Raw genomic sequence first — 25,896 nt, 5'->3', positions numbered from 1 at the left:
AGAACCAGAAGAGAATACTGTATCAGACAGCGAACCCAATGAACCTTCGCTTCAAGAACAGTTGCGTGCTGTGGACACTTTCCGCAGGGTATACCAGAATTGTGGCTTTGAAATTGGCTATGAAACTGCACGCAAAATTGAGAGCGATTTATAGCTGGAGGTGGCGAATCGTAAAAAACAAACAACATATGCTGCTGTATTAAATAGAAGTACTGTAATTCCAAGTTTGTGTACTGTTTTTAAGGATATTGATAGTACCTTGCTGTAGTACTGTGTGTACAATACAGTACTGGGTATACTTTTCTGTTTTACACATCTGTTTAGTATCAGTAAACAGTTTGTTCTGATATTTGGTGTTTTTTGTGTTTATTTTTTAACGCTGTAACGAACCAAGACGTGTATTTGAGTGCGCTGTTCCAACAACTGTAGTATACATCGAAAATGTGCCTTTTTTTACAAAGAGAATTGTTGGAGTCTGAAACCAACTCCCCAGTAATGTTGTTGAAGCTGACACCCTGGGATCCTTCAAGAAGCTGCTTGATGAGATTCTGGGAACAATAAGCTACTAACGACCAAATGAGCAAGGTGGGCCGAATGGCCTCCACTCATTTGTAAAGTTTCTTATGTTCTGAAACACCTTGTTGGCCAAAATTAAAAAAAAAAACGATTCAGCAAGTAGATATTTAATTTGCTTTGTGTTATTGTGCAATGTGTGTGTATATGATAACAGTACAATATTAATGTTTTGTTTTTAATTGTTTTGTATATTTTTGTTTGAAATGCAGTGTGAAAAAAAATTAGAGCTTTTGACCAGAGCTGTACGCCGTTTATCTGACAACCACCTCCCTCCAAAATAAATGTGCTTATCTGCTTGATATGTGACAGTGTTTGAGGTGTGGCTGGATGTTTTCTGCATGTGTGGTACAGGCTAAGGGACCAGTGATAAGACAACTCCATTTTATAGTTCAGGCTGGCTGTCTGGGAATATTTGCATATCTTGTACTTCACAGCTAATGTGGCAATTAAAGATATCCAGTAAGGGTGCATATTAAATATTCAGGGTGACTAAATAAGTTGCAAAAGTAAAAAAAAGATTATGAACATGATTAATTGGAAGACCATGTTAACTGTAATTGAGTCACTTTAAACTGTCCCTGTACTCTCTTTGTACAGTTAGATTTTTGTGGTCTGTTGGTTGCTGATCATGTTTTCACATTTTATAATGTGTTTCTTTTTCCCTAGCTGCTGAGATGTGTGAGGGACCTCGATCTACAGGGTCGATGGCTTCAGGTGAGCTGCTTTCTGTGCTGGTAGGGTTACAGCAGCGCATTCTTCATTGCTACTGCCTGTCCATTGTATATTCTAACGACTTGGATTAGCAACTCCATCCACTGTTTGATATTTAGCTGTTTTTCTAGGGCTGGGGGAGAATGTACTGAATTTCTGGGGGGGAGGACGTTGTCTCCTGAATTTTTCTAGGGGTGCGGGGGGAGTGTCTGAATTTTTCTAGGGGTGGGGTGAGAATAACTTTTCTTTCTTTGATTTCCTCTTTGTGACAAAGAATAGAATGACTGGGGTGAGTGAGGGGTATTTTTCTGTGAGGTACTCCATCGCTAGATTCTTGTAGTTCACATATTGTAGTTCACATTTAGAGGATGCCACAATGAGAAATAATTTGCTTATTTATGTATCAATTCAAGACGAAACTGCCTAGACAGGGCATTCAAATGTGGAGAAACGTCTTCAGACCTGCACCGCATAATTACTCCTTTTCTAATTACTTCTTTTCTATTTTTCTAGATTAAAAATAAATAAATGAATGAATACATTATTATATGACTTTTTTCATAGTCTTTATTACATTAAAATGCTGCCAGTCTAAGACAAGTGCCCGGACAGGGCATTAAAAGGTGTCTGATCATCTTAGAACTTACACCACATTATTACTCCTTCCCTGTATTCTACGTAATTTATCATTCTAGCAGCTTCCCTGTTTATTTATTTATTTATTTTTACTTATCTGTTTTCATGGTGGTGAAAGAACAGCTTCCTGTAATAGTATCAAGAAAATCTACACTAAAAGAGACTGCCGGCAGACAAGAAATTAGGAAACAATCTGAGTAATGTAAGATGAGGAAGCTTTCCTTTCTCCAACCCTCTTATACAGTTAAATAATATTAATAATAAAGCAGGCAGAAGTGCAGCCTTGCATGGTGAGGTAGAAAGAAAATCGCAGTCACCAGGGATTTTCTCTGGTGATTTTTATTTATTTTTTCCTATTGAAAAATATAATTTGTTTAATTTAGTTTTTTGTTTTTCTGTTTCGCATTGGAACAGCATGCAGTGCTTAATGCGTTTCTTATTGGAACAGCATGCAGTGCTTAATGCGTTTCGCGCTGGAACGGCATGCAGTGCTTAATGCGTTTCGCGCTGGAACGGCATGCAGTGCTTAATGCGTTTCGCGCTGGAACGGCACGCAGTGCTTAATGCGTTTCGCGCTGGAACGGCACGCAGTGCTTAATGCGTTTCGCGCTGGAACGGCATGCAGTGCTTAATGCGTTTCGCGCTGGAACGGCACGCAGTGCTTAATGCGTTTCGCGCTGGAACGGCACGCAGTGCTTAATGCGTTTCGCGCTGGAACGGCACGCAGTGCTTAATGCGTTTCGCGCTGGAACGGCATGCAGTGCTTAATGCGTTTCGCGCTGGAACGGCATGCAGTGCTTAATGCGTTTCGCGCTGGAACGGCACGCAGTGCTTAATGCGTTTCGCGCTGGAACGGCACGCAGTGCTTAATGCGTTTCGCGCTGGAACGGCACGCAGTGCTTAATGCGTTTCGCGCTGGAACGGCACGCAGTGCTTAATGCGTTTCGCGCTGGAACGGCACGCAGTGCTTAATGCGTTTCGCGCTGGAACGGCACGCAGTGCTTAATGCGTTTCGCGCTGGAACGGCACGCAGTGCTTAATGCGTTTCGCGCTGGAACGGCACGCAGTGCTTAATGCGTTTCGCGCTGGAACGGCACGCAGTGCTTAATGCGTTTCGCGCTGGAACGGCACGCAGTGCTTAATGCGTTTCGCGCTGGAACGGCACGCAGTGCTTAATGCGTTTCGCGCTGGAACGGCACGCAGTGCTTAACACTATGCCGCCTACAAGTAATGACTATAAATTGCGCATGTATCCAACAGCTGTCTATTTTAACGCTTGTAGTTTAATCAACTTAAATCACAAATTAAAACCCAGTATATCAACAGAAAGGTATTGAGTAGACCTTTCCAGTGATGTCATCTGTTTTGTTGTAGGGTGTTATAAGATAAAATCTATAAAAGCAACACCTCCAAAATAATATTGAAATATGACATGAGTAATATTTCAGAAATGTGCATATTTTCATATTTTTCCAAACGATGTAGAAAAAAGTTAATGTGCAATTTTATGAGGATTTCAAATATTTAATTAGAATTGAAATTGCTTGTACAGTTGCAGAGCTACTTAAGGTTTTGTAATGTGAAAAATGTGCGCAAAAGAGCTGAAATGGCGGATGATGAACTGAAAGTGAAACTGAAGAAACCTAGAAATATAATGTGATTTAAAGTTAATTATGTGTAGAGGTCTCAATCTGTATGCTACACAAGATGTTGAGTATGTTTATTATTATTTTTATTTTATTTATTTATTTTAAACACACACAAACGAAGTACACTAATAATGATAAAACAACACTGACACGACAAATAAGTTAGCTACAGATCAGACAGATGTCATATTTCCTTTCACCTCCATCCAGAGAAATATTTTCAAAACAGAACACAAAATAAAATGAACGTATATACTTAAAAATAACTAAAACATTTATAAGAGGGCTATCTTAGATGTCTTTTCAGTAATTAGTTGTTTGTCTCAGTCTGCTTTTGATGTGCCCTGCAGTTGCATGCATACGCACAGACACACACAGTGGGACGAAAAACATTCCGGAAGTAATTTTTTAAAAAGCGTGTGTAAAGTTAATTTTTAATAATAACATAAACAAATAAAAAAGCGACTAGTTAGTCCCAGTTCTTAGCTTTTGGATGAGTTCTAGATCAGCACTTTTGGGCTTGTAGAACAGGAGATAAAGACGTTTCAAACTGGTGAGTGTAAATACAATTTTCCATTGAAGCCTGAAAATGACAGAGTCAAAAAGGAAACACAAATAAAAAAGCCACACCTACCGCAACCCTAAACCAATTACATGGGGATATTCACATGGGCTATGTCCCATTTAAAAAAAAAAAAAAAAAAAAAAAAAAAAAAAGATAGTTGATTGAACGGCTATGAATTCATGTTTCGTCATCGTAACAAAAGTTACGAAATTAGAGCGCGTCGGCAGCAAGGGGTTAATGCGTTTGGCTTTGGAACAGCATGCAGTGCTTAATGCTGTTTCGCATTGGAACAGCATGCAGTGCTTAATGTGTGCAGCTGCGTTCACACAGAAGTTCTACTAAATCTTTAGTTCACTGAGGTAGGCTGGCATGGTTAAGTTTTCAGCTTGCAGTATTGTATGACCCTGGGGTTGTTTAAGTTTAATTGTGATAATTTATTAAGTTATTTAAGCTGGCGTGCATCTCTGTACAGTGGTTCCTACATCTGGGTTTCAAGGGAAAATATTTGCCCTTTCACCTTGTTAGAACTGTAATCTAAACAGCTGTTTTCTGAGTAACAGTACAAGAACTGTAAGCCAAAAATGCTAGAGATACCTAGCAATAGAAGTAGCATATTTTCCAGACTGATGTTGGAATATTTCACAGCACCCCCATCTCCACCAGTACCAGAATTTGTCTTCAAACCTCCATCTCGGCCGGACTTTGGCACAATGGGCAGGACAATCAAACTCCAGGCCAATTTCTTTGAGATGGAGATCCCGAAAATTGAGGTGTACCATTACGACATTGATATCAAGCCTGAAAAGTGCCCCAGAAGAGTGAACAGGTAATTTATCCCGGGTGTATTTTAACATTATTACTTCATTTGTAATCGAATGTGGTGGTGTTTTGGGAGGCAGTAATATTCCATTTATAAGTAAGCTAGTATTCCTTCATTTAGGTGCATGTGGTTGCTCTTGTATACTGTAATGGGTACAGAAATGACAACATATTGTTTATTTATTTAGCTGCTGCCTTTTATCCAAGGTGACATTTTGTAAATAGAGGCACGCTATAATTTTCCTCCCAGTGCCACAGATGAGCTCTGCTTTTGTGTAGCTCGGTTACCCCTGCAACCCATCTAGTTATTGATTTTTTTTACTGCAGTATCAAATATCTTTTCAAATATTTAAATACATGGATTGTAATATTTGTAATGTTGGATTTATACAATTAATGTACTTTTATTATAAATATATTTAATTTGATCAAATAATTTAAAGATGCAATGCATTCTGGTGTGCAGATATTTACATTTAGCAAATAAATCAGGATTTGTGTTGGGTAACTGTTGACTCTGTAAAATGTGAGACCTGCATTTTGATGATCTGTAGCTCCAACATGCAAAAAAAAAAGTTATGCACATAACCCTAATAGCATATTGTATTCTTTTTCAGTACAATGACACATTGAAACCCTGTATAACAAGAGTGATTAAGTAGATTCTAACAGGAAAATGACGTGAACATGAGTCCTTTTCTTCAATCAGTTGTTAGGTTTATTGAAATATGCAGGGAGTCTGGTCCCAGGTACAGGACAAACAGAATACTCATCATTACAATGTTTGCATGACATTAAATACCACGTGATACCTGCTTCTGTATAGATGGTCCACCTCCTCTTTCTCTGACATTAACCAATTGCAAAGGTCATTTAATTTATTTTTGTGTGTCTGTGTGTGTCTGTATGTGTAGTCTAGTGCGCCAGCCTCTGAACTCAGTGCATTCTTCACACTCCTGGAGACAAAAGGTCCATAAATCTGCCTTTTGTTATCTTGTTAGCTTGCAGTCAATGTTGGGCAAGAAGCTTGTAGATGCAATGTCTCTATCAATTGTTAGCAGTACATGCAATTTGAACCAAACAGTCTGCTATCTGCAATATTAGTCTCCTTTCAGAAAAGAACACCAGTATAGCTCTGCCAGTCCACATGTGTAGCAAACTGCTAATCAATTCTCAATCCATTTTTTCCAACATACCCTACTTTTAGAATATAAGATGGAGGGGGGTGACCCGCTACAACCAAGTTGCTCACGTGATCCCGAGCCCTCAGATGTCCTCTTCGCTGGTTCTGAGTAGTCACATCAAGTAATGTGTTTGTATAATATATTATAGTTAATCATGTTCCTCTCATTCTAAGTCTCTCCATTATGTGTAGGTATCTACCTTGTTTTCGCTGTTTCTATAGGTAAGTTTGCTATAAGCAAAAACAAAACAAAGATACGTACAAATAATACAAAAAAATGAAAAATAAACATAGAAAAATACAGTAAATACAGTTAATATCACTGTACACAGGTGTTATTTCTTATTCATGGTGGCTCCCAGTAAGTTTACAGTTTCCCATCTGTCAATGGTCCTTTGTAACTGTCGCTGTTGTTTTTTCCACCAGAAACACTGAATGCTATTCCACAGGATCAATACTATTACTAATAACAGTATTGTTAAAACAATATAATCCCAAAAAGTGTTCCCTAAGGCCTGCCATAACCATCCATATTGTTTCAATACAGTGGCTTTTGATTGTGCCAAATCAACTTTGACCTTAGCTTTGAGCAGCTTCTCTTCCGCTCTTTGTTGGGCTATTTTAACCAATTTGTGCATTTGAGAAAAAATGACCGAATATGAATCTAGAAACGTGTCATCCCACCAAGCTGTAATTTGGAACTCGTCTGCTTCAGTTTCAGGTATATATAGATCTCCAATCTGAACTGCATGTGTTGGAGTAAAACAAAATCCTGGAGAAGCCTGACAAATTAAATCTCCATACTTAAAATTGGTATGGTTACTCAACACACACCATTGATATTTCCCAACCTGCACTGCTTTTTTCCACCCCTCTAGTGGATGTACCTCTAATTCAGTGCTTATATTTCTGTTGATTCCGGTGATTGCAGGACACCGGCAAACTACTTGACTGTTTGTTTCATAACAGCATGCTTTATGCACCACACCACTCCAGTTCCCTCGTTGTCCATGTGAACTTTGTTATTAGGATCCATCTTGTCTTTATACTGGTATTGAGAGATTAGAGATAGATCCATGTATCTATTGAGAGATAGATCCCTATATGACCAGGTGGTTCCTTGCCGTTCTCCTTTGGCCACACTAAACTAGCTCCCAGGAGGTCAGTCTGATCAGGATGGAACATTGCCAACCTCAACCTGAGTTCCTCCTGTGCATGTCTAGGTACCACTCCTAGCCTAATGTCCATTATTTCTTCCTTCATTGTTTTTAAAAGGTCACCCGCAAATATTCTACAATCTATCGCTTTGGTCAAATTGCGCAAGGCTCCCTCTGTTTCATCCATTAGCTCATATATAGCTGTACCCTGGAGTGTAATCCCTTGATTTACATACATTTGTCCATTCCCCAGTCTTTCCATTCCTTCTCCAACAGTACTTGCTATCCAAGTTTGCCCTCTTGACATTTGATAAATATCCCAGCTATTTGCAACCGAATTTCCTGCACCAAACCAGCCTGCTTATAGTTTGGGGTATTGTGTTTTATTTTGCACTTTTTGTACGGTTTACTGTATTTGTCCTCTGTGCGTTACCATCGCTGGTAACGTCACATGACCGCCTTTATTTTACTTTCGTTTTCTGTTTTTGTTAATAAATCCTGCGCGCCTGTGCCGGCGTTTCAACACCACCTCAGTCTCTCTGTATGCTTGAACAGCGGCTACCCACACGCGTGACTCGAGGAAGACCCTGTCACAGTAACACATTAGTATGTAAGTGTTTCTTATACAGTCATAAAAAACCTTAATTATATCTCGTGATATTCTCTATACAATACCCCCACAAATTTAATAATTTTGCACAGCACTTCTACTGCTAACCTATTACAAATAATGTTAACATGAATTTCCCTTCATTCATTTTAGACATATACAACACTGAATCATTCAAATGTCACGTTCTTTTGAAAATGAATGTCCAGTATAGCTGACAATATTCTTCAGTAGCACAGCAGTTTTCAATGGTCTCGTCCCATTCACAGCCCCTGCTGTACGATCAGTTGTTTCACCGTTGTCTCCACCTGTGTCCCAATGCTTGAATCTCCATCAGAATTATTTATTTTCCAAAGCTAGAAAAATCAAGTGCAATATTAATTCTTTTGATAACATCTGATTTCATTTAAACCTTCAATGGGGTTATTCTCTCCTTGAATTTTCTTTATTTCATCTGGGAATGTATAGGCTATTAAAGCAGTTTGTAACAGAGAAATATAATACTCGCTTCTTAAATCCAGTGATCTGTTTAAGCCTTTGTAAGCTTATTTATTTACAAGATCTCTACTGGTGTTTAAGTGCAAAGTCTTTTTATTTTTGTCTTATCACAAAACAGCTATTTCTGAGCGCATCACCCAGAATCGAAAAAAAACTTCAAGTTAATATCTTTTATACAATCTTTATTGATTTGCACAAGTTTGTCCATAGTTTCATATGGAACTTTCCCAATTGGCACCCTAGCCATCCCCCATTTTTTTGTTTTTTTGTTTTTCATAACCAACATTTGTTCCCCAATTTGAAATTGTAACCCTTTAGGTAGGGGCTTAGTCCTATGCTAATTGTGCACTACTTCGATTTGTGCTTATAATTGACAAAGAAACCCCTGTAGGGTGATAGTATACTAACACAGACAGCCTAATGTCAACCAAAGATTTTACACTTAGTTGCTGGTCCATTTAGTATACATTATCCCTCAGTGATATCTTGTATATGTAATATTCCTTATTCAATTTTTGAAGTACTTAAAAAATAGATGGTGAGTAAGTAGATTCAAGAAAATGCACAGAGTCCGTTTCTTCAATCAGTTGCCAGGTTTATTGAAATATGCAGGGAGTCTGGTCCCAGGTACAGGACAAACAGAATACTCATCATCACAATGTTTGCATGACATTAAATACCCTTCTGTATAGATGGTCCACCCCTCCTTTCTCTGACACTTAACCAATGGTCAAGGTAATTTAATTTATTGTCTGTGTGTCTCTCTGTGTGTGTAGTCTAGTGTGACAACCTCTGAACTCAGTGTATTCTCCACACTCCTGGAGACAAAAGGTCCATACATCTGCCTTTTGTTATCTTCTTGTGACCCCCTTTGATCCTAGTGGCATTATCTCTTTCGATCTCTCTGAAGTCTTTAGAGCCTGTTCCCTTCTAGTCCACAGCAGTGTCATCTCGTTAGCTTGCAGTCAATGTTGGGCAAGAGCTTGTAGACGCAACATCTGTATCAATGGTTAGCAGTACATGCAATTTGAACCAAACAGTCTGCTATCTGCAATATTAGTCTCTTTTCAGAAAAGAACACCAGTATAGCTCTGCCAGTCCACATGCGTAGCAAACTCCTAATCAATTCTCGATCCATGATCCATGTTTTCCAACATGTGTAAACAGCAGTGCACTGAATTCGCTAAAGCAAAACCAGCAGCAACAAAAAAAATCTGTGTAACAATGTGTTTAATAGGACCCTGCTGAGAGAGCATGACAAAAGTAATGCTTGGTAGTAGACATTTTGTGTTTTATTTAATTAAAAAGAGGAGAACTCATTGATCTGTTAACTCTGAAAATATTAACACAAGGAGTGATTCAAATTATATGCATCACATTGTTAGAGGACCTCAGCTTGTGGGCAGGGACACAGCGGGTCAGCTGGTTGAGGAGGTATTCAGGACATGTGTGACGAAGGGCATTGTAGGTGAGCGGGAGAGTTTTAAAAATAATCCTGAACTTTACAGGTAGCCAGTGCAGCTGGGTGAAATGGGGTGATTGGTGATCACGTTTTTTACATCTGGCAAGGATCCTGATAGCGACATTCTGAACTAGCTGCATTCGGTTTGTGGTGCGTGCCGGGAGACCACCATATAGAGAGTTGCAATGGTCGAGTCGAGACGAATGCATCACAAAGTATTTCCGCGTCTGAGAGGGAAAGGTAGTGACAGACTTTGGAGATGTTTCAAAGATGGTAGATGGAAGATTTGACCACAGAGGAGATGTGGGCAACAAAGGAGAGGTTGCTGTCAAGAAGTACACCAAGGGTTCATACTGTGGGGGAAGGCAGCAGCAGACAGTTTCCTAGGTTCAGGGCAGCTGTATTGAGATTCTTAAGTTGAGTTTTAGATCCTACTAGAGTTCAGATTTGCTAGTGTTCAGCTGAAGAAAATTGGCCGAGAGCCGGACCATGGCAGACGGGCTTCCAGGGTCGAGGTTTTAAGTTCATATTATTATTATTATTATTAGTAGTAGTAGTAGTATTCATGTTTCTAGTAATAGTAAAATGTGACTGATAACCTGCTTGGAACGGTGACTGTTAAATAAAGCTTTGTCCGCTGCAGTTGGTGCAGTGCAAGCTTACTGTATAGATCGCAAGCAGGCTCAGTTACGTGTAAATAATTTTTTTTTAAAATACACGTTTAAATTATAAAAACATGATTACTGTTCTATAACTTATTTTTAAACTACATGTGAATGTTCTATTCCATTTATATGGATTACCTGTAAAATAGTAGGATTTTTAATCAGATATAAATAAGTAGCTATCATGATGTCACCAATAAATTATGCAAATGAGTACCATTGAAGGTTCAAACCTTCCTTTGGTAATGTGTTCTGAACCTTCGAAGATTGAAATGTACTCTTCGTTGCAGCCCTAAAATAAAAAAAAATAAAAAAGATTTGCATTTGTTGGTGTTGTTTTTCATCAAACTACTACGTATTTGGAGTACAATAACCTTCAATACATTTGTGAATTGTTTTATACCCAAATGTACTGGTATGTTGGTGATTCTACACAAGTGGATCATAATATTGTTCAGTACCATGTTGAATGACTTTAAATTGCTCAATTGTTCATTACTGTAAGCTCATTAATGATAATTTTGTTGATGGAAAATGCGTATGCCATTATGTTTGACATTCATTTTGTTAATCGACAATTTTTATGCAGGAATAAATACGTTCTTCAGTGATATACCTGCATTACCAGTAAGCTTTGGTAAATCATAAGATTAACTTGTAAGTATCAGCTAGTCCTAAAAATGCATCTTTTCTTTTCCTGGAACCTCTGGATATTTCATTTCATAAGGTCTCCATACCGGTCCAGAAATGTACTTTTTACAATTACCTAGTGCTGGGACGAACACGGGATGTTCAGGTTCCGAAATTCGCTAACAATTTAAAAAAATTGTTCAGATATTAGTTTGTTTTTTAAAAAAATAATAAATAAATAAATAAATAAATAAAAGCCATTATATTACTCAGAACACCGGCAGAGACAGCACAGTGGCAGGGGGCGTGGCCCCTGTGTGTGCGCCTTTATTTTACAAGATGTTACAATATGAAAAATATCCCAGGAGTAAAGAATAAGTTGTGTAAGACTTACTTCACCTCAGTAAATTAACTACAAAACAAAGGATGCCAAATAGCAGTTCAAGTTAAACGTTGTTTTATTTATTTTTTTTACTGTTTTTTTGTTTGTTTTTCATTCCTTGCCATTGCCGTTTCTTCACAGTAAACAGTGGGCATAGACACGTTTTCATAAAGTAATAATATGAGGTGTACTTGTGCCTTTTTGTAGCTGAACAAGCAAATGAAAACTGAAATGTAACTTTAAACACTTCAAATAAAGCAATGTGGAAATGGCATTGTAAAGTGAAGGGGGAAAAAACAACACATTATTGTTCTTGTTTATTTCATTCCACATAAAGTTGCAACAACAAATATAATACATACAATCTATATAAAAATCACTACACAACATTTCCAGCAAGTTGGGCACTGTTTAATCAAGGCATTTCAGAATGACATGCTTGACTTTTTTTCTGTCCCGTGAGATTCTGACTTGCTCTAAAGCAGCACAATGCATTTTTGACCCTGATGGCCTTCCATAGAGATCCCTATGTGTGTGTGCGTAATCTGGTTTGTTTACTTTTTGCTGTCCCTAAAATGTTTAAATAGAGGCTCAAGAGCTGCTGTCTTGTGTTTTAATATATTAATCTCACATACCACACAGAGCTCTTTTTCATTTGCCATTTCTGTAACTGTAGCGCAGCTTCTGGTGAGGTGGTAAATAAATGCAAGCTATTTTTGTCATTTCTAGTGAATTTGAGCATCTATTTTTGTATCTGAATACATGTGCAAAAAAGTTAATTCAGGTATTTGTCCCAGCAATACAATTACCTGCTTTTCATTTCCGGATGCTAAGTATTTATTCACTTCCAAATGCATTGCATATATTGTATGTTATTTTGAGATTTTATCTGTAATAGACTGTCGCAAATTTGTTGATACAATTTAACCCAATTCAAATTTGTAAAGTCTACAGACCTGTCTGCAAATTGGGTTTCATGTGTTTTTTTTTCTCCTCAGGTAGAGCTTGAGGTGACCATCCCTGGGGAGGGGAAGGATCGGAGCTTCAAGGTTGCAATAAAGTGGGTTTCCTGCGTGAGCCTGCAAGCCCTCCATGATGCGCTCGCTGGACGACTGCCCAACATTCCCTTCGAAACCGTACAGGCCCTGGATGTTGTGATGAGGCACTTGCCATCTATGAGGTTGGTACTTTACCACACCTTACCAGGGGCTGCGGCTTTGTGATCCTCTGCTAGCATTGGCATGCTGTAATGAAGACTGGCCCTGTAGGTCTGTTCAGGCGCTGGCAGGTGTTGATACAGCTGTTTGTGCTTGTTTGACAGGTACACCCCTGTAGGGCGCTCATTCTTCACCCCCTCAGAGGGCTGTTCCAATCCCCTGGGTGGCGGGAGGGAGGTCTGGTTTGGTTTCCACCAATCTGTCAGGCCTTCCTTGTGGAAAATGATGCTGAATATTGATGGTAAATTACATCTGATCTCTGTTCTGTTTTTCTTTTTTTGTGTGAAGCCTCAAACTACGGTAGAACAGTATTTCATGCTAAAATTTCTAAATGTCATATTTTTCAATTTGTCAGTTTCGTTGAGTATATGGAAAACTACGACGCGGTGGTGTGTAACTCAATATGTTAACGTAGCATTATTCAGCAGGGTTCATTCGACTTTATGAAGCAACATTAGTTCATTGTACAGGGGGATGCAAAACATTTGGCCATGGCAGTATGTAAATGGTATTTATTTAATCTGCTTGTTACGAAGTCCTTAGGAAGTGGTCAGCAGTTGTAACTTGAGGATATTGTCCTTTGTCTGCAGTGTCGGCCACAGCATTTTATAAAGCCCAGCCTGTGATCGAGTTCATGTGTGAGGTTCTGGATTTCAAAAGCATTGAGGAACAGCAGAAGCCCCTCACTGACTCCCAGAGAGTTAAGTTTACCAAGGAAATTAAAGGTAAATACTTTTTTAGTTATGTGATTGTTATTGCACTGCTGCTTGTCAATGATGTCCTTTCTGTGAATGGGAAGGTGCATTTCAATGTATGTTACAAGTGCAGTGTAGTTTTTGGTCAGGTTAGTAACTGTTGTGTAATCTTAGTTTTATAATTTGGTCGATCACTGTAATTGTAATTTTAAATATGTTTATTGGGAAAATTAACCTGAATATGCAATAATTTACTGTATAAATGTACTGGGTAACATAGGGAGTCCATTGCCCCATTAAGGCAATACATTGTTTTTGTGACTCTTAAACTAATGGACTTTAATAGGTCAGTACAATCAATGTTGAATAAGAGGTTAATGTTTAAGAACTGCGATCTGTATCGACTGTTTTAATGTGTGGCGGCAGAAGGGAATTTTCTCTTATCTGTATGTGTTTATAAATGTATTCATATGTATACTTGTTTATATACTGTACTACATACATGCATACACAGTACTCTGAATATGGATGCAGTGTGCTCAGTGCACACAGTGTGTTATGCTACAGGACTTAAATTACATTTCTGTTTACTGGCCTAAGAATTTGTAAAGTTGTTAACACTGGAACTACCGGGCATGCGGACATACCTAGAACTACCACAGCAGTCTTATTTACATTCTGTTAAAATGCATATAAAACGACTGCAGTGTCGCATGCTACCAAACTGCTCTGTGTTAAATGCAGTCAAAACAGCAGGTTTATTTTAACCAACCAAACATAGTGCTTACCTTTAATTCCGATTTCCTCACTTGTATTTTCCCATAATTTCTTTGTAAATCAGATGTTTTGGTTATTGTTTGTTTTCCTTCAGCATATTGTTTTTGCAGCCTGCTTGTTACACGTGAGGGAAACCTGTTACAACACGAGCACTGACACGAGACTTGGGGGGTGGTGTTGGAAGGGGACTTATGATTGCAAGTCAAACAGAGTGGTTTTAGCAGCTTGGAGACGACTTTTGACATGCAGCGGATGCTTACGACACTCTGAAGCAATAGAGAATAATGCCAGAGATTTGTTTGTTTGACTGTTTTATACAAGTGTTTTCTCTTTTACTCTTATTTTGTGCCTGAGTTTGACTCTGGTTTGGTACACTCTTATTCAGTAACTTTTTTTTTTTTTTTCCCCAATATAATCATGCCTAAGACTGTGCAGTCCTGTGTTATGTTGGTCTATTCCTTTTAACCAGGAAATAAGTATTTTTACAGCTGTTGATAGATAAATCATGTCTGAAAATGTCTCCTGTAATTATTCAAAACAAGTGCGAAGCTCTCAAGTTCAGCAGCATTAAGCCAAACCCACTGTTTTTACTATGACAGTCAAAATGACAGCTGTGATAGTTCTAGGTATAACCTATTATATCTTCATATCTACTGGTGGTTTTAGAAGTTTTTTATATATATATATATAAGTAAAAAAATAAAAAAGCACAGGTGCCTAGCTGCCAAATCAGTGGAGAAAAATGCATTTAAAAAACGTGATGCGCCAAAAAGACTGCTCTGGTAGTTCTAGCGTTGAGGCTCATTCTGCCCCTCATTTTCCATCTCTAAATTTAATATTCACAGTCTTCAAGGTGTAAATTTTAATAGGGTTTTCAAGTTTCCATCTCTAAATTTTAATATTCAGTCTTCAAGGTGTAAATTTTAATAGGGTTTTCAAGTTTCCATCTCTAAATTTTAATATTCACAGTCTTCAAGGTGTAAATTTTAATAGGGTTTTCAAGTTTCCAAAGATGTTTTCTGAAAAAGGTAAATCTTCATTTTCCTATTCAGTTGCTTCTTCTTGGAATAGTCTGTCTGCAGACCCGAGGAAACAAAGTGATTTTGGTCAGTTTAAGCAAGCTCTTACGATTAATTCTCACAATGTATGTACCTTTTTCTCAGTATGATTCTTCTTGTATTGTGTTTTTGTTCTTCTATTGATGTTGTTTTGTAAGATAATTTGCTGTTGCCTGCTGGCAGGAAATTCTCATAAAATATCAACATTTGCTGTATCGGCCTGTATGTCTTCCTGTATCTGTTTTGTCTATGCTAATTATTAGGACAGTTCTAAATGATGTAATGTTACTATGGTACAGCAGAAGAGGCAAAATAATGTTCTGTCAATTATGTGTCAGTAGAAACTGGCAGTAATGATTATATTTGTATGACCTAATAAATAAACTAAATGTAACAGTGTTGAAGGGCTGGAAGTAAAAAATAAAAAAATAAGATTCATAAAAATGTGGCTAAATCCACAAGTCAGCATATCCGTTAAGATAATTCTGGGTTCAATCTCCTCTCAAATACTGCCTTGCTGTGTTAGTGTGGGGCAGCAACTCCTTCTTTTAAATGTTGAAAATGTTCTTGTGGTTCTAATGGCTGCTGTTGTCTGTTTCCTGTTTGCAGGACTGAAGGTTGAGATAACGCACTGTGGGCAAATGAAGAGAAAATACAGAGTATGCAATGTAACGAGGAGGCCCGCGAGCCACCAAACGTAAGAAATGGGAGAGAAATCTACACGCGACATACTTTCTGTTAAAGGGGATCTAATTCTTACCTGAAAAGACAGTCGAGTCTGGCAAGCCAGTCCGCTGTTGATCCTCCTTGGAAATGCTAGTGATGAGAATACAGACCGTGCCTGCAGCTTTGGTTTTCTACACTCTCTCTTTGTTATAGTGTAGGGGTCTGGGAGTTGGGTTTAAAGGATGCCTTGATGAAGGGTGTTGTAACAGTTTTGTAGAATGGGTCCTGTAATGGGGTGTTTCTTCTGCAGATTCCCTCTTCAGCAGGAGAATGGACAGACGATCGAATGCACTGTAGCACAGTACTTCAAGGACAAGTACAAGCTTGTCCTCCGCTATCCTCATCTTCCATGTTTACAGGTCGGACAAGAGCAGAAGCACACCTACCTGCCACTTGAGGCGAGTCATGGAAATCACTATTGCACTACTATGTCATTGTAACTTGCTGCATCCTAGTTCATATTGTATTTTAGTCATAGTATTTGCACTTACTGTAAACTACATTGTAAACCTGTACTGACCTGTAACACCTGCAAGTCGCCTTGGACAAAGACGCTTGCCAAATAAATAATAATAATAATGCAGCATAATTATTTTTTCTTTATTGGTGTAAATTTGGGTCTCCCTCTGATTATTGGAGTATTGTTATTTCAGTGGGCTACTGGGGCATAATTCCAGTTTTCTGACTGACACAGTTGCAATAATAATAATACGGTTTGCACAGTAATTCACAGTACATGTCTTCACTTTATGTAATCTGCTTTCCTTTTGATGTTTGCAGTATACTAATCTGACTTGTTTTTGTTCTTGCTCAGGTTTGCAACATAGTGGCAGGACAGAGGTGTATAAAGAAGCTAACGGACAATCAGACTTCCACTATGATCCGCGCCACGGCCCGCTCAGCACCAGACAGGCAGGATGAGATCAGCAAGCTGGCAAGTGTTTCACTGTGGCACAGCTCTGTGTTCATCATCCTCTCGCTGCATTCAAACTGTCAATCAATAAAAAAGGGCTGTACAGTGCAAAAGAAATACATACATAAATAAAGCAATGCTATAATCCACCTGTTCATATTTAAAGCACAATGTTATTTTTATTTGTAGTTATTTTCTTTAATTACATTATTTTATTTGTTTTCTATAGCTAAAGCATGGCTATCACAAACTTGTGTTGGTGGTTCAGGCAAAGCACAGCTGGGTTGTGTTGATCATACTTCAAATTTTGTCCACTAAACTGGTCTGGTGCGAACTATAGGCAACTATAATCCAATCATTCAGTTAATTTTTTTTATTGTATTTTTTGTTTGTAGATGAGAAGTGCCAACTTTAACAATGATCCTTATGTACGGGAATTTGGAGTAAGGGTCAGAGACGACATGACCGAAGTAAATGGACGGGTCCTTCAAGCACCTTCCATCCTCTATGGGGGCCGGGTAAGAATATGATGGGCTTGTTCTAAATCAAGAATCTTTGGTCTCATACTGGTTTCTGGGCTTCAGTGTGACACCTGTATGTTCTTGATTACCTGGCAGCAGCAATATCTTTCACAGAAAATCCTATCTGGGTTAGGATCTCACTGCTGTCTGGGCAGCTGATTTTCTGGCAGCTCTCACCTTGAATGATGTGAACCTGTATCTTTTAATAAAACATCCAGTTATTTGTCATGTTTTGCTTACAGAATAAGGCGATCGCCACTCCAATCCAGGGAGTCTGGGATATGAGGAACAAACAGTTTCACACTGGAATTGAAATCAAGGTTTGGGCCATAGCCTGCTTTGCTCCCCAGCGACAGTGCACTGAACTCCTACTAAAGTAAGCTGAGCTAGCCCCCCTGTATTTATTGTCTTTTGTTCAAGTGCTTTTAAACTGAGCTCCTGAGGCAATAACAGTGCGTGCTGGTTTTCGTTAGGGCGTTTACGGACCAGTTGCGCAAGATCTCGCGGGACGCAGGAATGCCAATCCAGGGCCAGCCATGTTTCTGTAAATACGCGCAAGGAGCGGACAGTGTGGAGCCCATGTTCAAGCACCTGAAATACACCTACCAGGGCTTGCAGCTGGTGGTGGTGATCCTGCCTGGGAAAACACCTGTCTACGGTTAGTATTCATTTCTTAAAAATGGGGGTTGAATTTACTGGAAGCCCCCTTTTCTTTGTTCTTTTTTTATATACACAAGAAAGGAACTGTCATTGACACAACTCAATGTGATTGAACCCTGTTCTGAAGGAACCTTGCTTTAGGACTGTTTTTTTACAGTGCTTATGTCCTTCCTGACCTGGCCCCTTTGTGAACTGTTCAGTGATGTAGGTGATACACAGAGCAATCTTTGCCATGCAAATTATGTTGTTGTTTAACATCTTCTAATCAGCCGTCTTCCTGTGTGTGTGAAGAAAACGCAGCATTTAAATTTTAAATAATAGTTCTGCTGCAAGTATTTGTCTTTCGTTGGCAAGCTGAAGTACTTCAGCAATTAAACAAAAGGAAGCTGTTCTTCAGTTATTAACTGTCTTGAACAATGGCAGCTGAGGTGAAGCGTGTTGGGGACACAGTCTTGGGAATGGCAACGCAGTGTGTTCAGGTGAAGAACGTGCAGAAAACTACTCCGCAGACCCTCTCAAATCTCTGCCTCAAGATAAATGTCAAGCTTGGAGGAGTCAACAACATATTGTTACCCCAGGGCAGGCAAGTTTTTCAGATTTGTTTTGGGTGCTGTGATTTGCATTAATGTGGGTGTTACTGTATGTAGGTAATGCCTGTGTTGTGTAGTAATATTAAAGTCCCTTATAAACTAATCCGTTACCGGGATGAAAGTAAGACTCCTATTGCACAGCAGTTTCACTTATTCCAGGATTAACTTCAAGCTTAGTTAGCCACAGTGTATGTAGGTAACAAGCTCAGGTGCGTCTTATTAAACTCATAGTAAAACCAGGAGTGGATCAAACTGCCAAGCAAAGGAAGTCTTATTTCTATCCCTTTGTTATAATTAGGTCTTCTGATTTTCAGTGCTTTACAGCTGATACCTGTTAATCCATTTGCATATCTCAATCACGACTGAAATGCGTTAAATTTTTTTCTGTGAAACAACTAAATGGGCTTTGAAATTGGCTAAGCCTTCATTTTTCATTTACAAGCAGAAAGTTTAAATGAGATCAACATGTTAATAAACGACCTAATCTTTATTAAAGCTCCAATAAAAAAAAAAAGTATTTTCTGCTGGATACACTATTACAATAGTTATGCGTAGCTGTAGTTATGTTAATGAAGATGAGTCGCTTCTGTTTTGAAATGAAAAAGTAAGATTTAAAAGCCCATTTATTTCTTTCACTGAATTTTTTTTTTTTTTCAATGAAACCAGTTTTACTTTGAGTTATGATTTGAGATACACGAGAATGGCTTAACAGGTATCAGTTGTGTTTCTTAAATGAGAGTAGAAGTCAGGGTAAAATGCAGAAAATCAGACTCCCTATATAAGTAAACAATATTCCAATTTTTTCAGGCCTTTAGTGTTTCAGCAGCCGGTTATATTCCTTGGAGCAGACGTGACTCACCCCCCAGCCGGAGATGGGAAGAAGCCCTCTATTGCCGCAGTAAGTCCAGCCCTTGCACCTCCCAGCTTTGAATGCCACACTATACCTCCAGGATACTAACATCATCCTTCCTCTTGCTCAGGTTGTTGGCAGCATGGATGCTCACCCCAGCCGTTACTGTGCCACGGTGAGGGTTCAGCAGCATCGTCAGGAGATTATCCAGGATTTGGCTGCTATGGTGAGAGAGCTCTTAATCCAGTTCTACAAATCGACCCGCTTCAAGCCTACTCGCATCATCTTCTACCGCGATGGCATCTCCGAGGGACAGTTCAATCAGGTAAACTGGAGCTGGGATTCATGTGTTTGGATGCAACACCATCCCTTCCAGGTGTGTGTGTGTGTGTGTATGTATCTATGTGTGTATGTATATATTTAAAATGGTGTAACTAATTTTATTAACTACATCCAGTAACCTTACACAGCCACTATATTTCATTGCATCATGCTTGTTCTACATGTGCTGAACTTGCAACACCTTTATCTGTGTGGTTTTTCAACCTTTTTTTGAAACAGTACCCTTTCTGTCTGGAGGTCTCCTCTCAAGTGCCAGTTGTACAATTGTAGCTGTGCTGAATGGTTTCAATAAAAGGCAATACATTGTTATTTCATATGTAGTTTGTCAACAGTTTGGGGCTGACAGACTGCTGGACTAGGACAGAATACCAAACAGTAATTCTTAAAACTTTCAATTACAAGCCTTTGGATGCACAGAATCAAGACCGTATTTGGGAATCTCTTCGGAAACATACACATTCACTTTCTATTCACTTTCTGTTTGGCAAAGTTATTATAAATAATCCAAAATAGTCTGCACTGTAAGCGTTTATCACGTTATCATTTTCTACATCTCAACATCGAAAACATTAAACTCCAGATAAAACTGTAATAACTAGCAGTGATAATCTTTTTATTGAAGCCAGCATAAAAATGATCCAAAGGGACTTGTTGTAACTTTGTCGCTTTGCACTTTCTGTAGACACATGTTTTCTGCCTTGGTTTCTTTTGAAAGAAAGAAATGTATCCACTGTAGAAGTGATACATAGGATGGTCTGGATGTACACCTTGGAAACAAATTCAGCCAGCCGCTGTTGCTGTTACTAAGATGCAGCCGCACCACATAAATAAAACAAAACCCATCAAAATATGAGTACTGTGATTTATTATTTGATTACTGGAGTATTTATACTTCTAAAAAATGCAGAAAGATTGTGCTTCACTGATCAGTGTTCAGTTGCACGACGAGTTCAAAACTGCAAAGTTCATGAGCCGCACAGAGCACCCTGAGCAGACCTCTCCATCGACAGAATCGCCAGTCGCCTGCCCACCCTAATGTCAGAGTGGAAATCTGCGCAGTCGAAATCACGCATGTGTACAGGTGGATGATTATTTTGAAACTGTACTAACCTTTGAACTGTAAAACCAAAAGTAAATCTGTATGCACAGTGTTTTAGAGAATATATAATACCGTTAAAAAAATTAAATCAATTCAAAATCTTCATTTTCTTTCGCTTTCATTTATATGTTTGCATTTGTGAGCACCCCTGCTCTGTAACGATGCTCTGTGCTCTTCCCAGGTGCTTCACCATGAGCTGCTAGCAATTCGTGAGGCGTGTATTAAACTAGAGAAGGATTACCAGCCTGGGATCACCTTTGTCGTGGTCCAGAAACGGCACCACACACGGCTGTTCTGTACAGACAGGAATGAGAGGGTAATACTGAATGTTTCCTGCAAATTACATGTTTTCCCTGTACTGTAGTTTATAAATGTTAGTGTGTGTTTGTTTATTTATTTATTTATTTATTCATTCATTCATTTATTTATTTAGTTAGTTGTGGTCTTTACACTCGGATGCTGTTTTCCATTAAATGTAACTAAGCCTGGAAGTGAAATGTCTAAGGTTACACGTTATTTATGTGAAGGGTGTATGTAAATGTACCTGTAAGTAAGGTGGGGATGCATGGTAATCGCTACATAAGGATGATACGAGATTTACATTTGTGTGGTTTGTTTTTCTGTCAGGTGGGCAAGAGTGGAAACATCCCTGCAGGAACCACAGTAGACACCAAAATCACCCACCCTTCCGAATTTGACTTCTACCTGTGCAGTCATGCTGGCATTCAGGTATGTGCCCCAAGCCAGAGAATTACAGATGCTGGCTTCCGTCACGGAGGGGGAGTAATAGGTTTGAAATGTTGTCATTTGCCAACCTCTTGTGTAATTTATTTGTCCAATGGGGTGTGCTTTTTTAGTTTAGTTACTGTTTCAAGCTGCTGTTATAGCTACACTTCATTAACCAAAGTATGATTAATGAAGCTAAGATTTAATTTTGTTGTGTTCTTCATTCTTGCTGTGTACCCCAACATTGTTACATTTTTATACTTTCGTTAAATCCCATGATTTTCAACACTTAAAGCAGAAACAAAAATGAGCAACAAGATCTGTAAGCGTTGTAACATTTTGCCTTGCTAGGGAACGAGCCGACCGTCTCACTACCATGTTTTGTGGGATGACAACCATTTTACTTCAGATGAGCTGCAGGTCCTCACCTACCAGCTGTGCCACACCTACGTGCGCTGCACACGCTCCGTCTCCATCCCGGCCCCTGCTTACTATGCCCACCTGGTCGCGTTCCGAGCGCGCTATCACCTAGTGGACAAGGAGCATGACAGGTATTTTACATCAGAGTATCGTACTTGCTGGGAAGTACCTCAGCATGAGCACAGTGATTTTTTACATTCACAACATTTATTTTTCATACTGGTTTTGTTGTTAGCACTCTGCATGTCCTAACCGCTTGCGAACGGTTGGCTGGCTGTTATTTTTATTTAAGTAGAAAAAATGGCAGCAGAGGAAACCCATCCCACCCAAGGCTGGAAAGTTTGTGAGTAACGGTTCACAGTCATCACTTGTGGTTTGATAAACTTGTACAGAATGTGTAGGTTTGTGTATAATTTGTAGCTGTTTAATTGAATAAACCCTTTCTTCTCTTCAGTGCTGAAGGAAGTCATACCTCAGGACAGAGCAACGGGCGGGACCAGCAGGCCCTGGCCAAGGCAGTGCAGATTCACCAGGACACTCTGTGCACCATGTACTTTGCTTGACCAGGGGGAGCGGGAGGGACAGGCTGGGTCCAGGTGGAACAATGGCATTTCTGAACAGAGCTGGGCTCAGATCAGACCATCTGCACTTGGGGAACCCCCCTCCCCCCATTTTTAGAACAATGGCAATCGCATTAGCACTGTATAGGAGAGACATTTCTCTTGAGACCAGGTAGACAGCGCTTACATAAATGTATATATTTAGTTGTTTTTAACAAACCAGTATAGACTAGTGGGAACATTCACACTTCACGCTGTCCCAACCTCCTTATTTCTTAAGATCTCCCTGCTGTGGCGCTTTTATTTTTATTGTTTTAATTAATATCTCTCTAGAGGACAGAATGCTTTTGACTGAAACTAAGAGAAATAAAAACAAACAAAAAGCTATTTTCATAAAGACCCAATAGAAGCCCCTCCATCCTCACCTATTTAAATTTTGAGAAATGCAGTGCTACATTTGTTTCGTGTAGCATGCTCATGCAGCCTGGTATTGAGCTTCTTCATAAACTAAATGTTTCTTTTTTGTATGTTTTGTTTGTTCATGCTGCTTTGGATGTGTTGGTACCTTTTTTTTTTTTTTTTAGGCTGTGTGTGTGCAAAGGCTTTCACAATGGTACTGTGCAGCCTGTGCCACCTGACAGACGCAATGTAAAACTGCTGAAACTGTTTGTTTTCGTAGAAATAGAGTTGGATCCAGTGGGCATTATCTGAAGAGCCCCTTCTCGCATTGTGGGTAGCTAGTGTGCTCACAGCAGCAATGAGAATATCTCCCCTATATAGTTGTTATATTTATAAGTGACTGCCCTGAAGACACAAGGAAAGCAGACAATAGACAGGTTTAGTTGTCTTTTTGTTTAAAGCATTTTGAATCTGAAGGGGGGAGTTCTGGCAGGAAAGCATTCCTAGCACCTTGCTTAGGCCAGTCTCCAAGCACTGTTCATTGCATTCATGTTTTGTTGGTGGTCTCAGTTAAAGATGCTGTTTCGAAGGTACGCCCCTCCCCATTAAGCTCAGTGTCTTCTGTGCGCTTCGTTTTTCCTCTTGTACTGGCACAGGTGTAAGTATTAGCAAAGTGACCTAGGTATTGGAGATTTAAACATTTGTTTTGTATGTAAACTTATTTATTAGACTAGTGAATTCTTTTATCCTATTTTTTGTATTGTACGTTAATTTGAACATTTAAGGTCATATTAAATCTATACTAGTAGAAAAATGAAGCTCAGTCAGTTTTTTTTTTTTTTTTTTTTTTTTAGATGAACCCTTCTCTAACTGTAGTGCTTTTACCATATGCATTCACATTTACTGTAACTACAGTACATATTGGAAGCGGTGCTATCTTTTAAATTGATATATCTTAACCACACCAGGGAGTTGCTTGAGTATTTTCGATTTTGATCGTATGAGTTTTGGCATCTGTACTGTGAAGTGAATTGAATGAAATTGAGAGAACAGTGTGCGTCTCACATCTACATAAGCATCTCTTCACTGCTGTATATTTTTAGTTTGAAATGTTGATTGTAGCATCATTTCATTGTTTTTATACTGTTTGGTTAATTGTGCGTTATGTTTATGTATTAAGTGACAAGCGTGGATTTGACTTGCTGTACCTCTTACTCTTAATTTTGTTTTAGGATTATTTGGATCTTAGTGTTTTTTGTGGCAAAACACACAATGTTTACACAGCAGAGAAGGAATAGGGAAAGTAATTCCTAATAACTAAGGTTCCACATGCCTTTTTAAAAGCAAATTGTTTAACCCTGTACTGCTGAAAGTAGTCGTTTTTTTATTTATGTAAAGCTGATTTTATTTGATTATGTATCACTTTTTTCAAATTGTTATGCACAATTTTACGTTGTATATCTAGGGTTTGTCACAACTGTGTCCTCGCCAATTATCATTAAAGAAAATACCCATTATAACTCATAATGTAATTATTAACTATAATAAACTCAATACCTCAATAAGAACGAGCGATTCTGGCTTAAGTATCCCAGGATTCATGATGAAAAGAGATTAACAATATTTTGTATGTTTTAAGTATTTCAAATCAATCATAAATGTGTATTTGTTATAAGACAAAAAGAAACCTAACAATCCAAATTATTATTACATTTATTCATATATTCTCAAAGCAAAAAGAATAAAGGTTAGGCTTCATAGTTAAAAACATACAGTATGTATAATGAAGAAACAAAACATTTAAGGACAAGTAATGCATTGTTAAATGTTCATAATTAATCCTTGATGTGCTCTCTGGTCATAGAGTTCTGCATTAGTGAAGCAGTCTTAATAGTTCATCATGCATTGTTTGGTTGAGTCACGCATAACATATACATGCACCCGCTTCCATGTGGCTAAGTACGCATGTACAATGTCCAGCATATCAAAAGCATGACTTCAGTTCAGTTACTTGTAAACACACAATATAAGTTTGATACTTATTCTGTTGGTGCTATGTTTAAAACAAAATCTTCTTAACACGGTTTTCCTCTCTGTAGAAGTTAGTTGTGCAGCAGCGCAGTGCAGTATGTCTGTGAAGGCTGTAGGCAAAAGCTTTCATCGTTCCGGAGGGAGCCCATCTTCTCCGGGACAGCTTTGAAGATTACATCATTGTGTCTTTGTTGAAGAACTTCAGCGTTTGAGTTGAGAGCAATTTTAAATGTTTTGAAGAAAGAGTGAATCCAGCGAGAATCTAGAGAGAGTCCAGAGAGGATAGAGAGTGAAAATCTTTGTGTTGAGTTTAAATAACATGATGTATAGGCGTTCCCTTGTACTGTAAACAAATCCTTGTCGGTCCTTCCATTGGTTCACGGTATTTGATAGACAGTTGCGTGTCACACAAAAAGGGTGTGTTAGAAATTAAATTACATTTATCATTTAAACCTCCTATTCAATATAACTTTAGTTACATTCATTGGAGAAGCATACAAATTTCAGTTTCATTCTCTATACAAAATTACAATTACAAGAATATAAAACACCTCATAATACAATCAAAGGATAATATTTAAAAATAGTTTAGTTTATAATATTAATTTAAAACACAATAAACCCTTCAGATTTATTGGGAAACTTACTTAAAAACTATTAAACTTGTGTCCAAGTTATGTAGTTAAAAATGATTCTTAAAGCATATTAACTAACTTTTAACACAATAATGGTCACTATCGCTTGCTTGGTAAGTTTTATGACACGTTAG

General features: G+C 38.5%; 1 protein-coding gene across 1 annotated transcript; it reads left to right on the top strand.

Annotated features, from left to right (window-relative positions):
- ago2 (argonaute RISC catalytic component 2) lies at positions 1 to 23,910 on the top strand. Its single transcript, XM_041246505.1, has 18 exons — positions 1 to 88; positions 1,243 to 1,290; positions 12,542 to 12,723; positions 12,865 to 13,001; positions 13,351 to 13,485; positions 15,900 to 15,987; positions 16,267 to 16,414; positions 16,831 to 16,950; positions 17,325 to 17,447; positions 17,693 to 17,826; positions 17,924 to 18,108; positions 18,534 to 18,693; positions 19,508 to 19,598; positions 19,681 to 19,875; positions 21,173 to 21,307; positions 21,619 to 21,720; positions 22,069 to 22,268; positions 22,592 to 23,910. The coding sequence occupies exons 3-18, from the start codon at positions 12,701 to 12,703 to the stop codon at positions 22,698 to 22,700; spliced, it is 2,085 nt and encodes a 694-aa protein (XP_041102439.1). The 5' UTR covers positions 1 to 88; positions 1,243 to 1,290; positions 12,542 to 12,700; the 3' UTR covers positions 22,701 to 23,910.
- Positions 23,911 to 25,896: the final 1,986 nt, after the last annotated feature.

Source organism: Polyodon spathula, chromosome 3 (assembly GCF_017654505.1).
Source record: "Polyodon spathula isolate WHYD16114869_AA chromosome 3, ASM1765450v1, whole genome shotgun sequence".
Lineage (NCBI taxonomy): Eukaryota > Metazoa > Chordata > Actinopteri > Acipenseriformes > Polyodontidae > Polyodon > Polyodon spathula.
Note: the sequence above shows the minus strand (reverse complement) of the source record. Positions and strands in the feature narration are given on the sequence as shown.

Excerpts from the sequence above, each read along its gene's own strand:
- ago2 (XM_041246505.1), top strand. The coding sequence starts at position 12,701 with ATGAGGCACTTGCCATCTATGAG. Across the intron at positions 19,599-19,680 it reads AGAAGCCCTCTATTGCCGCA|GTTGTTGGCAGCATGGATGC; the intron begins GTAAGTCCAGCC and ends CCTCTTGCTCAG. Across the intron at positions 21,721-22,068 it reads GCAGTCATGCTGGCATTCAG|GGAACGAGCCGACCGTCTCA; the intron begins GTATGTGCCCCA and ends TTGCCTTGCTAG.